The sequence below is a fragment of the Apteryx mantelli genome, chromosome 3, assembly GCF_036417845.1.
Source record: "Apteryx mantelli isolate bAptMan1 chromosome 3, bAptMan1.hap1, whole genome shotgun sequence".
NCBI lineage: Eukaryota > Metazoa > Chordata > Aves > Apterygiformes > Apterygidae > Apteryx > Apteryx mantelli.
In genome coordinates this window covers 32,778,239-32,792,578 of record NC_089980.1, presented here as the reverse complement: position 1 = coordinate 32,792,578, position 14,340 = coordinate 32,778,239, and the positions used below count along the sequence as shown (strand labels likewise).

The following is a 14,340-nucleotide window of genomic DNA, read 5'->3' as shown; positions in this document are numbered from 1 at the left end:
TAACATTCAAACAACACTAGCTAATTCAATTGTTTTTAAAATATCACAGTCATGATGCATGTGACCTGCTCAATAAAACCTGGAAACTAAATGTTCTTCCTTTTATCTACCCTCAGGGACTTAATCTTGTACACTTGCCCTAGAAAAGACTACTGCACAGCTCTTTGATAGGGTTCCATACAAAATGTAAAGTGGCACTGTTCTATATGAAGGCAGAGTATCCACCAAGATACTGGTAAGGGTGCACATGTGTTTTCTTAGGGAGTCACGTTTTCAAAGAAAAAACATGATCTACCACTCTTTATGAAAAGAAAAGGTGAAGGTGCCTCCCTTCAAGAGATTTTTATGAGTTATGATTCCTGATCAGAAGGTAGTGTCTCAAATTAGAACCAAACTTGATCCTAAGCAAAGCTCATTTACATAAGTCAAAATTTATACATCAATTATTATTTGGTCCATTCAAGCACCTCAATCCTGGCCTTCAACCAAGGAGCAAAAGGCAATTAAGCAAAAACTCTTTTCATAAACAGATCTGATGACTAGTTGTTGATACACACACACTTCAGCAGTGCCTAAAAATCCCCATCCATCTTACTGTGAGCCTTGATACTATAGAAAGTATATGAAGATCCTAACTTCCCTGCACATCAATCCTGGAACTCACACAGCCAGGTTAACATGACATTATGCTCAAACTCATTATCCTCTTTTTTAGGCTTCTAAATGTGCTACAGGAGGAAGGTCCTAGAAAGGTGCTATGTCAGCAACCCTTTTTTTGGACCTAGCCATTAGACTCAATCATCAAAGGAACAATCCAAGTACAACTTGGATTTAAAGGGTATTTAAACACTCAGCTTTTCACAGTTCTTTGGATTCCAAGCTTACCTGTCTACATCATGAATAAAATAGTACTTCCCTTTACAACTAAAGAACCAGAAAGTCAAATATAAGAATGTTTCTGCACCATTCTGATTCCAGGCCAACAGCTTCTTCATACAAGCAGAACTGAATAAGGCAACCAAACAAAACAACTAATTTGTAACAATTTCTAGCCATTTCTAGAGGCCTTTTAATTAAGCCTTAAGTATAAATTCATGCAATAAATATAATTTGAACTTCTGTGTGTGCAAATAGACTTACGAAGTAACCTTTTGAAAACAAGGCCTAACAAGGTCCCAAACACCACTTCCTCCAGCAAGATGCTTTGAAAGTGTAATCCCTTCTCATTAACCAGGTTTAAATGCTGAATGTGAAGAAGTCAGGTTTCCCTTTTTTTGTATTACTGTTATATTAAATTTAAACACAAGGACAGTAGCTGTTTAGCAGGTCTCAGATTTATTAAAAATAAAGTCTGCACCTTCAGTCAAATGATATCACAGATGCCTAAAACATTTCTTTACAGTTTGAAGAGCTGAGAAATTGCATGTGGATAGTTCTGGCAGAAACAATCTTTATCTTTACCTGACTTCCTCTCTACCCAATGTGCACTCAAAACACATCTTCCTGTGCAGCTGGAGGCTTTGTTTCAGACAGAAGGTTACTGCTTAGTGTAGCCAGTGTTTATTGCTTAACTTTTTTTTGAAGATGAATTTGGAAAAATTCCCAGATAATGCATCTGCCCCTATTACTTGCACCTCAGAGTGTAAGACTAGCCAGAGAGGTAGCAAGGGCAACTGCATTTATTAGCAATGAATAAACAGATCTATCTTTTTCTGGATTAGCAGTGGATGGTCCCACATGCACCAAAATGTATTTGTTCACTGACTGACATATACAAGCTGGCATGCTTTTGTGTCAAAAACATACACAACTGCATTCACACTAAAGCCACTCCATCTATATAGTACAATTGCCAACTGCCCGTCTTCTTCAGAGATGGGGAATGAGAGGGGGCCTCAACAAAGAAACAAGTGCAGAGAACAATTAAAGAACATTTCTCATTCCCTTAAGTGACTTCTTTTAAAACTCTCCTGGCTTTTCAGTTATTTTCCCTCCATTGTGTTTTGTAAGAAGGACTTAAAAAAAAAAAAAAAAAAAGATTTTTATTTCTCAAAAATTTTTTGAGTTGTCAAGTAATAGGAATTATACCAAACACGCTGATTTAACCTGCTTGTCAGTTATTACCAGCAGCTGCGTGGACAAATTGCCTATCATATTGCGGTTCTAGCTCATCTCCAGAAACTCAGACTAATAGTTGATCTTACAGAAAGATCACAATCAAAAGTGATAATAAATTATATCTATCCACACATCATTATCAGCACTCAGGTGCCAATATGAAGGGAGCTTTATTTTAACATCTTCACCCATCCCATCTGTTCAAACTGTCTCAGATCACCCTCAGCCATCTCAAGAAACCTTATTCAAATTGAGGCTTCAGCTTCAGTTTTTACAGCATAACAGAAGCCCAGAGATTGAATCAGCACTTGGGTAGATTAGTGTTATACCTTCTTGGTTAAAAAACAGACAGACACGGTAACAATCCAAGTAGTGTATCTCCCTCTTCCCCAAGACTCTCAGAGACTTCTGATATGAAGCAGGAAATTCAGTGATAACCATAATTATTTATCTAATTAAACTATTTACCTATACCATAGTGACGGGGCTGACTGGAGCTCCAACAAGAAAAACTGCACCTCACAGTTCCTTTGGTGTTTAGATCATCACAACAGCAGACAGATAACAGAAAAAAAAAAAACACATAAAAGATTTTTTACTAAATATACAGTAAAGGGTGCAAACTTTGATGTCAGGAAAACTATCAAGCAACTTGGATGAGCAAAGGTGCCCACCAGCTGTTCCTACAGACTCACGCACAGAGACAGCTTTTGCAAGTCACCGTGGTGTCAATATTTAACCAACACATTATCATTTGATGCAAGTAATACCAGTCAAGTCCGCACCTAAGGAGAAAAAAAAAAAAAAGGAAGTCATCTTCAACTTTTTTTGATCACATTCAATGGGAGATCATATAGAGCTGAGAGGCATTTTTTTTTTTTTTTTTTTTTTTTTTTTAAGAAAACTCATTTCACGTACTCCCATACTTGCAAGTACCAAGACAAGCATGTCCAAATATTCTTTCCAGAATTACCTCTGGGCCTCCCCAGAGGACAAAAACAGTCAGCTACTGAGCCCTCTTCAAATCTTCAGGGGGGGTTTTGGGTGTCAATAATGCTGCACACTTTCTGCAGCCCTTATCCTGTGTTAACAAAGAAGATCCAGTACCAGCTTGAGTTGTATCACAGCACTGTGGTGTGGCCTTGGCCCAGTCAGCAAGCCATCCGACCCTTGTTCTTACTGTTATCTAGATTCCTTTTAGATTTCCTCTATCAGTCTCATAAAGATATATGTTACACACACACACACACTTTTTTTTAAACCTTCAGCTCTGCCATTTCTTCTTTACATTTAATAATTCATGCTCCATGCACACCTGTGTAATATTTCACCTCTACAACTTCCCAAACACCTGACCAGGTTCATCCAGATATCTTCCTAAAAAAACATATTGTCTAGATATTTGTTCTATCCACGAAGTGTAGACATCAACAAGATATGAGAATAACAGAATATAGCACACTTGACATGTTTAGATCAGAAAAACTGCCAGTTCCAAACCAAATACTGAGTCAGAAAGAGAGCCGATAATGCGCAGCAGCCCAGGGACAGCAGTTGTTCTGCCACGTTGGCAGCCCGTCCTCTTGCTTTGACAAAACAAACAGAACCACAACACAGGTGCTCTGAACAGGGAAGAGAGCTTTCCGAGCATGCACGCAACCTCAGGAACCCTTAAAAAGATATCAGAGAAAACAGGCTCAAGTATTTACAGCAAATTCATTGAAAAGTTTTAATCCCAGAGGAATAAATAAAATCCAGCTTATATTTACCACTGGGGAATGAGTAGAATATGCAGCAACATTCACCACCATGTATATCTCTATGTCCAAAGCCAAGGGAATACAAATCCCACATGTCCAATAAAGTCTTCCAACAGCTTTTTATGCAAGAATCTAAACAGCCCATACTTCACTAACAATCACATTATTCTTGTAAATTAAAAACCACAGATCTTACATAAAAATGAGATAGAAGATGATAATAAATGGTAAAACAAATGCAGAGTACAATTGATACATTTTATACGTCATTTAAACTCATTTACCTGTAAAGTAAGTATTGGTGGGGAGAGTGGAACTAGTGAATCTGTAATATCCATTTCCTGGGAAACGGATTCCTTTCATTACTTCTGTACTCAATGTAGCTAAAGATGAATCCATCCTTTCCACCTGGTAGATGGGAGAAGGCCCATTAAGCTCTTCAGGTTCATTCCAATTTATCTTTACCGTTGTGCTGTTTATTCCTTCAAGACGAGGGGCACTAAGTTTTCTTGGAGCTATGTGTTTAAAAAAAAAAAAAAAAGTTGCCTATGTATCATTGTTCACAATGCTTGGGAAATAATTCATTACACATTTTTTTCCAAAATATCCTGCTTCAGTTTCTGGTCACCTTAAGAATAAATGTAGATCTCTATAGAACATATTTTAGGTTATTTTTAGAAAAAAAATTCTTAATCCTTATAGAAATTTACTTTTAACTCCACAGAAATATCTTACGTGTTTATTCAGGCTTTGGATAAAAGTCTCTAATATTATATCCAATACAAAAATGAACTTTTTTCATAATCTTTGAGAATCTGAGTCAACTTTAACATAAAAGCTACATTTGTATCCCTTCCTTGATTAGCCTCCCGTGCCATATTCACCGTAAGCATATACACGTATGACTTTCAGTATTGGATTTTAGCGCAAGACCAAAGGAGAATCTGAACAGTCAATTAACTCTTGTTACATCTCAGCAGTATGGTACATGACAACGCAAGTATTATCGTTAGATAAACTTATCCTAGTCAACAAGAGCAAACAGCTATCCATCCACAATACTGACGGCCCACTAGGTTTTTTTCCTCATGGCATACTTATAAACTAAGACAACATTGGCTTATAAACAGATAATTATTCAGTTCAAGAAAGTGATCTTCTCTGACTTTTCTCCACCAAAATCAGTGCGCTGTCAGAGTCTATGCCAGACTGTTTCCGTGAAGGTATCTACATAAGATAGCTTTATGTTATCACAGTGAACCTCCTACTACTAAAACCAATACTCTAATATTCTTTTAAACACTCTGATAGGGTTGGTCATTCTATAGCTAAATTATGAACAAAATCATTAATTTTTTAAGTACTGTACAGTAAGCCACTGGAGGGCAGCATGACCTGTTTGGATAATGAAGTAATGGCCATATAGGTGTGAAAGGAATGGACCAGCTTTGAAACAGTAATACAGACATCATTTGGGGGAGAAGCACAAGAACACTTCACTATTTATAGAATCTATATCCATCTTATCTTGCCTTTTTTCTTCCACTTCTTTCCCTTATGAAGCAAGGGATTTAACAACAGAAACTTCATTTGTAACCAGGAAGTGAAATACAATGACAACCTGTTAACATTACTATGTCATTACTGGAACAAGTAAAGAGCAATAAAAGCCTTTCAAGAACAATAAAACCTAAATTAAAATATGGGTCTTTGAAATCTGACATATTACTTCACAGCACACCATTGTATATACTATGAGTTCTTTACAGAGGGAGAGATTGCTTCATTTAGCATGAATTAATAACATCCTTTTAAATATTTGTGCATTTACAAGATCATTAACATATTTTTCATTTTTCCCATTTGCCTGTAGCGTGTTGTTATTTTTTTCTCCTTCCGTTCCCCCCCCCCCCCCACCACCACTTGATAAATATTCTTGGAGAAGGCAGGGAGTGGGGGACTGGGAGACTGCCAGCGACACCGTGTATTGTAAATTCCTGCTTAGGCATCATTTATGACTTCACAATCTAATTAGTATCTCGTGCTATGTTAGAAATTCACAATGTCAAAATTGAAGTAATGCAGCATGAGGTCATAAGCTTGCCTGCACAAGCAGGGCACAGCACTAATGAATTGCAGTATTAATGCACAGGTTTAAATAGAAAACATGGCTTAACAATCAAAACTTCACCTTTGGAGGGAACCAGAGTACGTCAGCATTTTAAACGTGAACATAGAGGTTGAGCCCTCCAGTTCAGCTTACCGATGGTAAAACGGAAGTGCTGAAATTCGTTATTTGTAAAACATATACAGCCAACACTTATGACAATAACAGTAGCTTCCTTTAAAGTCTAGTATTAATAAAAGGCAGTTACTTGGATCATAATTATGGCATCCCTGATACCCAAACTCAAAGCTTTTATGGGGCTTATGCAATTAACTACTTAAATGCATCGTAACACTTGCTTCTCTGACAGCGAAGTATTGATTTTTTAATCATTTTCAAGTCTCCTCTAGCACAAATAAATGTACTACAGTTACAGTTAATGCACTGTGTACACGCATTAAACAGTGGCATGACACAATTTATTGTTTTGTGATATATGGAGCAGAAGCCTACCCTTTCAGAAAGTAACATCCTTGCTACAACATTAGTATTTAAACTATAGCATCATTGATGCTGGAGAATTTTTGTTCATCCAGACAATGGGAGACTATTCATAACAGATTACCTAAGCCCACACCAAAGAAAAGCCTCAAAACCAAAGAACCCAAACTCTGCACAGGAACAGAGAGGACAGAAGAGAAATCTGTAGCACTAGCCCTGTGTGGTACTAAATGCTGAAATTAAAAATACTCAAAACTAAAAGATACAGTATATATTTTCCTAAAGGTGTCACTGTGGTACCTGTAGCTACTTTCTGAAAGATGAACTGACTATAATTTTACCTATTTAATTTTTTTTAGTCACGTTCTGTTAAGACACATCTGTCAAAATAATGAGCATACTAGATTTTAGTGGATTCAAAGTCACATTTTGTGTATTTTAATTATGTAGTTTTAATGTCTTGCTATATAATACATATTTAATATATTATAAAGCTAAAACAGTATTTAAAAGCCTATGATCGCTGCATGCCATTGTGTAGCAGAGGGCACAAAAAAGACCAATAAAGACAGATGGTCCATACAGCTTATGTTGAAGTCATATATCTAAATATAGATGTTGCTACACAGGTCTTTACAAATAAGCCTTTCCCATGTGTGTATATGCACACACATGTACACAAAAATGAAGTTGGTAAGTAAAGAGCAGTTAATTTTGTTTTGTTTGAAATGATATCATTTTAGTTTTAGACTCGAAGACAGATGCCAGCATTTCACTCTGAACAGATGGTAATTCCATCTAATAGTGCATCTCTGTATTAGTAAGGTCTGTTGTGTATACAAACAGTAATAAACACTAGGTAAGGATCAAAATAAATTTTAATTGTTGACATTAAATTCTGGCAGCCACAGTTCTAAGGATACAATACTCCTTTCTCAAGTCTGTCAGGTTTACTAATACAACTGCTAAAGCTTTTCCATACTCTGCCAGATTCTTGTCCCAGGAATAACATATTTACACTGTGGCTAGATTTAACAGGCTTACATATGTTTGAATAACTACTTCTTAGCATATTGTACATAGATATCCGTGCACCCTTCCACAGAAGTCTTCAATTAGCCATTCTGCATTAACAATGGGTGAGGTTTTATTCCTGTCCAATTAGTTCAAAAAGGTAATAAAGTGTACAGTTTTTGAATTATTGTTCATTTGAATTCTAAATGCACATGTACAAATTAAAACAGGAACGTTCAGCAAATCTGAGGGCAAAAAATTAAAGAGAAAAGCTTTGAATTTTCTTTGCAGATAAAATTACGTGCAAAGCCTAATGCTCACCCGTTTCATTTTTGCTACGAGTTATGCTTTACAGGACCATGAGATTGCCATAGCATTTCTAGTACGATCTTTGCTTTCTGCACTTCACAATAGCATCAGCCGTTTCAACAGTAAATGAGTCAAGAAATAATACTTACGTCTTCTGACAATATTTTAATTTTTTTAGAAGATTTTTAGAGTCTATTTTGGAATACCTCACAATAAAGGAATAAAATGACTCATAATGGACATCCAGAGAAAATTTAACAAAATGGACATGTTGCAATCATATTTCTTTAAAAATAGATTTAAGATACAGTATTTTTTAAAAAATCATGAAAAATATATTGCTTCCACCATATGGGACAACCAACGACTCACCAACCGATTTAAGATGCAGCATATTGAGCTGACCATATGTTACAGTGCTGTTGAATGGCTGAGTGATTCATGCCCGTCACATTCTAGTATATCAATTAAAGCTCCTTGAAGTCTGCATGATTTGTGTCTCTGTTATTAAACCCTGCTAATTCATCCCACTTACACATCTGTTATAAATCTCTAGGAGTGCTGCATGATTCATGGCAATCTGTGAGCATGGTACAGCAAATTCTTCTCCTTGTAATTAACAGTAAATTGTTTTACTGCCATGCAATGAATTTTTCAGTTATATTGCAAATGAACTCCTAAATGCACGGTTCTTTCCTAAGAACTGACTTATATCATTAGGCAATTAAAAAGTATTGCTTTGAACCAAAAGCTTTTAATCAAGAGGAATACAACTTAAACATAGTTTAAAAACCTTGCAAATTTGGCACAGAGGGAAGAGAATAAACTGAGCTATTTTTTGAAGTATAATACGTGTTTGGTAGGGGAGAGGAGACAAATAACTCGGCTCCCTACTAATTTCTTGAAACTCAAAGAGCAGTTTAACTACAGCTTGAACACTCGGCAAGATAAGTTTGAGCAGATACTGTTTATCTCAGAAGTTACTTAAGTCATCTGTCATTACCAAATTTCTCAGATTACTTTACACTTTTCTAATTGTAAAACAGTGTCTTTATTCTTGAAATAAATAATTGGATAATTAGCCAAGATGAATCATCAGAGGATTCCAATGCTGTTCAAGTGCTCTTGTCAAAGGTGAAGCAAATTCATTTCAGCTTTGCCTCTGCAGCTTTCTGAAGAGGCTTTGATTTTTTTCCCTGCTACATTCTTGGCAGCAGTCTCAAATTCATGAGTCCATACATCAAGTCAGTAGTTTAACAACAAATGAAATTAAATTCAAAGAAGGGAAACTAATTGAAGGACAGCAACAAAAGTGTTTGGTAATGTGCTTTTTAATATGGCATGCCACATTTGCATGATAATTTTTCCTTTTTAGCATGGAGCAGAAAGTGACTAGCTTAATGAGGGATTATTCAAGACAGGAATGAACAAAATGCATTCATAACTAAGAACAAAGATTGTATTATGAAACGGAAACAGGCAACTGCCGAGAAGTAACTGGATGATTGGTTTATGCATTATGAATAAAAAGGTAGAAAAATATTTATATTAGTATTCACTAATGACTATATATACAAGATTGTTGTAATTAAAATTATAAATTAACATATTAAGAGTGCTTGTTTAATCACTTTGGGTCCTATTCACAAAGAAGAGACTTATGTACATGCATGCAAAACAATGTGCGTTTTCAGGCCAGCAGCAAATGGCCCTCATATTTCTCTTCCGCAACAAAGGAAAATATACATTACTAATTACCTGTTTAATGAGTATTTGTGATTTTAAAATTGAGGCATAGTATTTTGTAGAAAAGCAGTCTATGACAGACATAAACAAATGCTGTATTGCCATGACGAATGGGATGAGGCTTTTGAAAAGGGCTTGCACTGGACCTTATTCGTGAATGGAAAAAACGGACAAATTACTCAGACTAAAAGGGTAATCAAAAAGAAAATGACATCAAGGAATGTCAGACAGCCCAGAAAGCCCATCAGCATCATTACCCCAGTAAACCCAGAGGCAACTCCAAAGCCACCAATACAACTGCTTGCGAAGTCTGCCAAGAAGCCAGATGCAGCTGGTGCTGGAAGAATATCTTCTACAAATTAGCTTCTGAACCCTGTAATTGCCATCAAAAGCAAAGGATCAGTAATACAATGTGCTTGGGTAAATGGTAGCAATCACAAAGCTATGCTTTGGTGTCTCTTAAAAAATGTTTTTAAATTAAGTTTAAAAAAATTAAAGAAGGGCAAATGAAAGACGAACCTAATTACAAAAAGTAAGCTCAGTCACACAGTAGTCAATGAAACATAGCTGTATAGATTGCTTAAGGCATACTTTGACTATCTGATATTGAGAGATGTAGGATAAGCAATTGCTGTACTGGTCTAGTCCTCATTCAGCTAATTCCATCCTGTTGAAATGTCACAAACTGGTGGGGGGAAGAAAAAAAAGAAAAAAAAAGAGGTAAGCGTTTGCCTGCCTGCCTGAAAAGTTCAGAAAATATGCATGCTTTGTCTTTACAGGTGCTGCAAAGAATAACCTAAGTAATTCATAATTTTAAGCAAACACATCGTCAAAAAATTACTTTTTATGAATCAGCTCTTTCAGTGGTACCAGCTGATACAGCTCTCTTCATTCCAAGGCACCAGCTCAGAATCTTACACAGATAAAACCACAGAGCACTTTCAAAAATAAAGTACTTTTGAAAATAAAAGCATAGCCTAAGACCTGATACCAATAAGAGGCTGAAAGCTATTCTCAAAAATAAACAAGAATTTGAACTTGACAGAGCTTGGAGAAAGGAATAAGGTAGAATTTGGCTCCAGATGTTGAGACGAAAAATGTATAATTACTGTCCAGTATTGCTTTCAATTACATTCAGGCAGCGCCACTTGACTTCCTTGGGGTAACAAAGACAAAAATGAAGCTAAAATTTGGTTCTGAATTTTCAAACAAAGTATTGAAAATAAGCTTATTCCTTATCTATCAGCCAAGACTTTCAATAATACACGAACAACACTGCAGTACATAGAATATTTAAAATAGAGCAAGGAATGTGATAGGCACATGGACCATAAAAACATCCTTACTCTACCATTTAAAAGACTCATTGAGAAAGTAGGAAAGAAACACTTTAATGCTTTGAGCCTTTAAAAGCTACCTATTTCTGTATTTATATCTGAACACACCAAACTGAGGTCTAATTCTGGCCAGTCATCTTCTCTGTGAGTAACAGGAAAGGGTTAATTCTCCTCTTCCATTGTCATGACATGCTTGCTTCAGTTTTTCATCCTAATACTGGACTACCATGTCATGCTGATCTTCCAACACTCTCTTCCATCGCTGGAGCTGGTGATGAATCAGGCGTACCTATGCAACTTCTTTTATTTATCATATCTCTTCCTATTCTTTTTCCTGATTTCATATTCATTTGTGATAGCTTCCACTCAGCTTTAAGGTAAAATAACTTGTTTCTTATGAATTCTCTATTTTGTTAGCTTCCTCCTCCTCACATTCTCCTAGCAAAAATGTCTTCTTTTATTGCCATTTACAAATATTTTGGGAGTGTGTACTGGAGAGTGGCAAGAGAAGAAGAATGATAGATTTCTAAGAGTATCTATTTTCATAGCGAGTCTTCAGATTAAACTAATCAATAGGGACACAGTTTAGAAATGATTCGTGATTTCTGGTGGCAAATTTTAGTAGGAATTGGCAATTCTAAAAGCAAGCTCTCTTTCTAGTATACCTCTGTTGGACATCCCAAAATCGCACTCATCAAGGTACCCATTGATTTAAATGCTCCATATAATAAATCAGTATTCTCCACACAAAGATGGCTTTCCCTTCTCCTCCTAAAGATCAGAGAAGAATTAGTATAATTCAGTACAACCTCTAGCCCAACTGGGAATACAATTCAAAGCTCCTGGATTGTTACAGTGTGAGGGAACCATTATGCAGGAGCACATTTCAGTCAAGACTTCCTCCAAAAAGTTCCCTTTGCCAGAGCATGGGAGTGGCATATAGCCAGGGAAACTACGTTCACGCCAGAGAGACGTTCCTTCACGAAACAGAATTCCTCAGCAATCCTAGAAAGGCAATTTTAATTTTCTTTTGCACCTTTCAGTAACACAAAAGGATATTAATGGACTAAGATTTGATCATCTATTTTTATAAATGGCAGGAGTGGCTTCTCCTAACTTACTTTGTTCTAAGGCTGAATTTGCTCTGATTTAACAGTAAACACATGAGTAGTATTTCTTTTACATTTGCTTTTAAAATACCATTTTACAAAAAATAATATTCCCAAAATGGAACATACACAGAAAAACTCTGGATGGAGACTCTTAAAAATTTTCTCCAGAAATGAAAAATATGAATGATGAAAGACAAAATATCATGTAAAATCTAACTGTTTTATTCTTCAGTTTGTCAAAATTTAAGATACTGCATTAACATGCTTTAAAAACATGAAAAAAAAACACTACAGAACCTTTAGCTTCAAGGCCTAGAACTGGTAAACAAAAAAAGGCTACACCGCAAAACATCTAATAAATCTGGATATGTCTGTTATTCTATTTTGTATTCTCCTGTCTTCTTTAATATGATAGGTCTCTAAGTATTAATACTACCAGGGAGGAGATGGTCATAAACAAGCTGTCAAGTGTAACTAAGCTATTGTTTCTCAACCTCTTAATAAATATATAAATGCAAACTTGGATCATTTGTGCTAATAAGATGTCTTAGGCCATACTTGTTTCCATGGTTATCAGCACAGACTGGAATTCTGTTCCTTACATGGCTGTGTGGTATGGAATAAAGTCATGCTCATACAAGCAGGAAACTCTTTAGCAGCCAGCTTGAACCTTTAAGAGGTTGCAGCACAAAGAAACAAACTGAAAACGAAAATCAGCAATTCAGAAAGAGAGAAGACTAACAGAACAATCTTTGTCCACTGAAACATAAGGACTCTACGGCAAGAAAAGAAACAAATCATATATCCTCCACTTGAGATCAAATGGAAAGGCAATTAAATAAGTAGATAGACAACAAAACAGCACACTAAGGGTAATATCCCAACAGCCTAAATTCCACTTCAGTTCATATACATAAAGCTTCCTGTTTACTGGCTCTAGGCCATTCCTTATTCCCTGTCTGAAAGCTCCTATATCCCTTCATTGCTTAAGCAGAGGGGCTTTGACAGAATTCAGGCAACTCAGATATGGTCCAGAGAGCCAAGAAAAACATGTTGATTAGGCAGAAGTTTTCAGATTTTTTCCTTTGGGAGACAAAATTATCTGGTTAATTATCTGCTTAACTGAAAATGCTAATACTGTGAAAGTAATACTGTGTTTTAAATGCCTATACAAAAGGAAACTGCAACATTAAGCGGCCAGGTCTCTGCAGGTGACCACCAATATGCCACACAGTACGGATTTTGAGCTTATACTTATAGTATTAAACAGTCATACTGACTACCGTGTTCCAGGAATAAAAAGATTTGTGAAGCCAATTTTCCTAACAATTTCTCTCTCTAAACCCTTTTGATCCTCTAAGAAGTGAATTCATGCCAGTCTTTCCACCAATGTAAATACAGGCTTTCTCCATTTCTGTTCTATACTGATGCTTATTTTTCCCCACATTTGTAGAAAGCTAGTATCTTTGAAACCCCTGAAAAATGTGGTTGAAATGATCTCAAATCCTGAAAAATTATTAAGGTGCATAGACACATAAATGCAGTTTGTTAAGCATTGTTTCCTTAAGAAAGTTAGAGTTTAAATACAAAAAACATGCAACTCATCATTCGTGTTAAGCAAGACATTGCATAGTACATACACTTTGCATGCCCTGTTGTGCAAATGTTACACATACACTAAAAAAAAAAAAAATCAAGAACAACAAAAAACTTAGCAGCATACATGAATGAAAGGGCTCGGCCACATTTATGTACAATTACAGTTTAAACAAACAGGAGCAAAAAAATAAACATAACATGCAACTGAGAGTGCAGTACACAAATCCTATTGCCATAGCAACATACCTTAAACCTGCATTGCAAAAATTTTGTTTTGTTTTTATTCTGTCAATGTAAGCAAATAATAATTAAGCGAGTCACTTTGTATTAATACAACACCTATCCCTGTCACTGTGCATCAAACTATGATCATCTATAATGGTATTCATTAGTAAACTGTGTGTCAACTTTGCACTTTGATACAGATTGTTTCCTTACCAGCTGTCAAGGTTTGTCCCGTGCCCGGCTCACTGGTTACGCAACCAATTTGATTGCAGAGAGTAATAGTGAAGTTGTACAGCTTGTACGGTTTTAATTCTGTCACTACGTAGGACAGCTCATGAGCCTCAGCTATATGCAAAACCTGCAAGGCAAACAGATTAGATGATAGTCGGTTAACGTCATCAATTCATAGGAATGAAAATGTTATGTTCACTAACATTTTGTTTCTGAATTTGCAGATTCCTTCATTTAGACATGGAAAAGCTTGCCAAGACCTACTGAGGGAGAGGATTACT

The 14,340-nt window shown here is 36.0% G+C and overlaps 1 protein-coding gene across 1 annotated transcript in view; it reads right to left on the bottom strand.

Annotated features, from left to right (window-relative positions):
• The window catches only part of USH2A (usherin), a 409,459-nt gene that overhangs the window by 298,172 nt on the left and 96,947 nt on the right, over positions 1 to 14,340 (bottom strand). Inside the window, exons 19-20 of the mRNA XM_013949903.2 lie at positions 14,042 to 14,186; positions 4,163 to 4,393 (exon numbers count right to left, since the gene is read on the bottom strand). Of these exons, the coding sequence (XP_013805357.2) occupies positions 4,163 to 4,393; positions 14,042 to 14,186 (376 nt within the window). The remainder of the gene's footprint in view (positions 1 to 4,162; positions 4,394 to 14,041; positions 14,187 to 14,340) is intronic.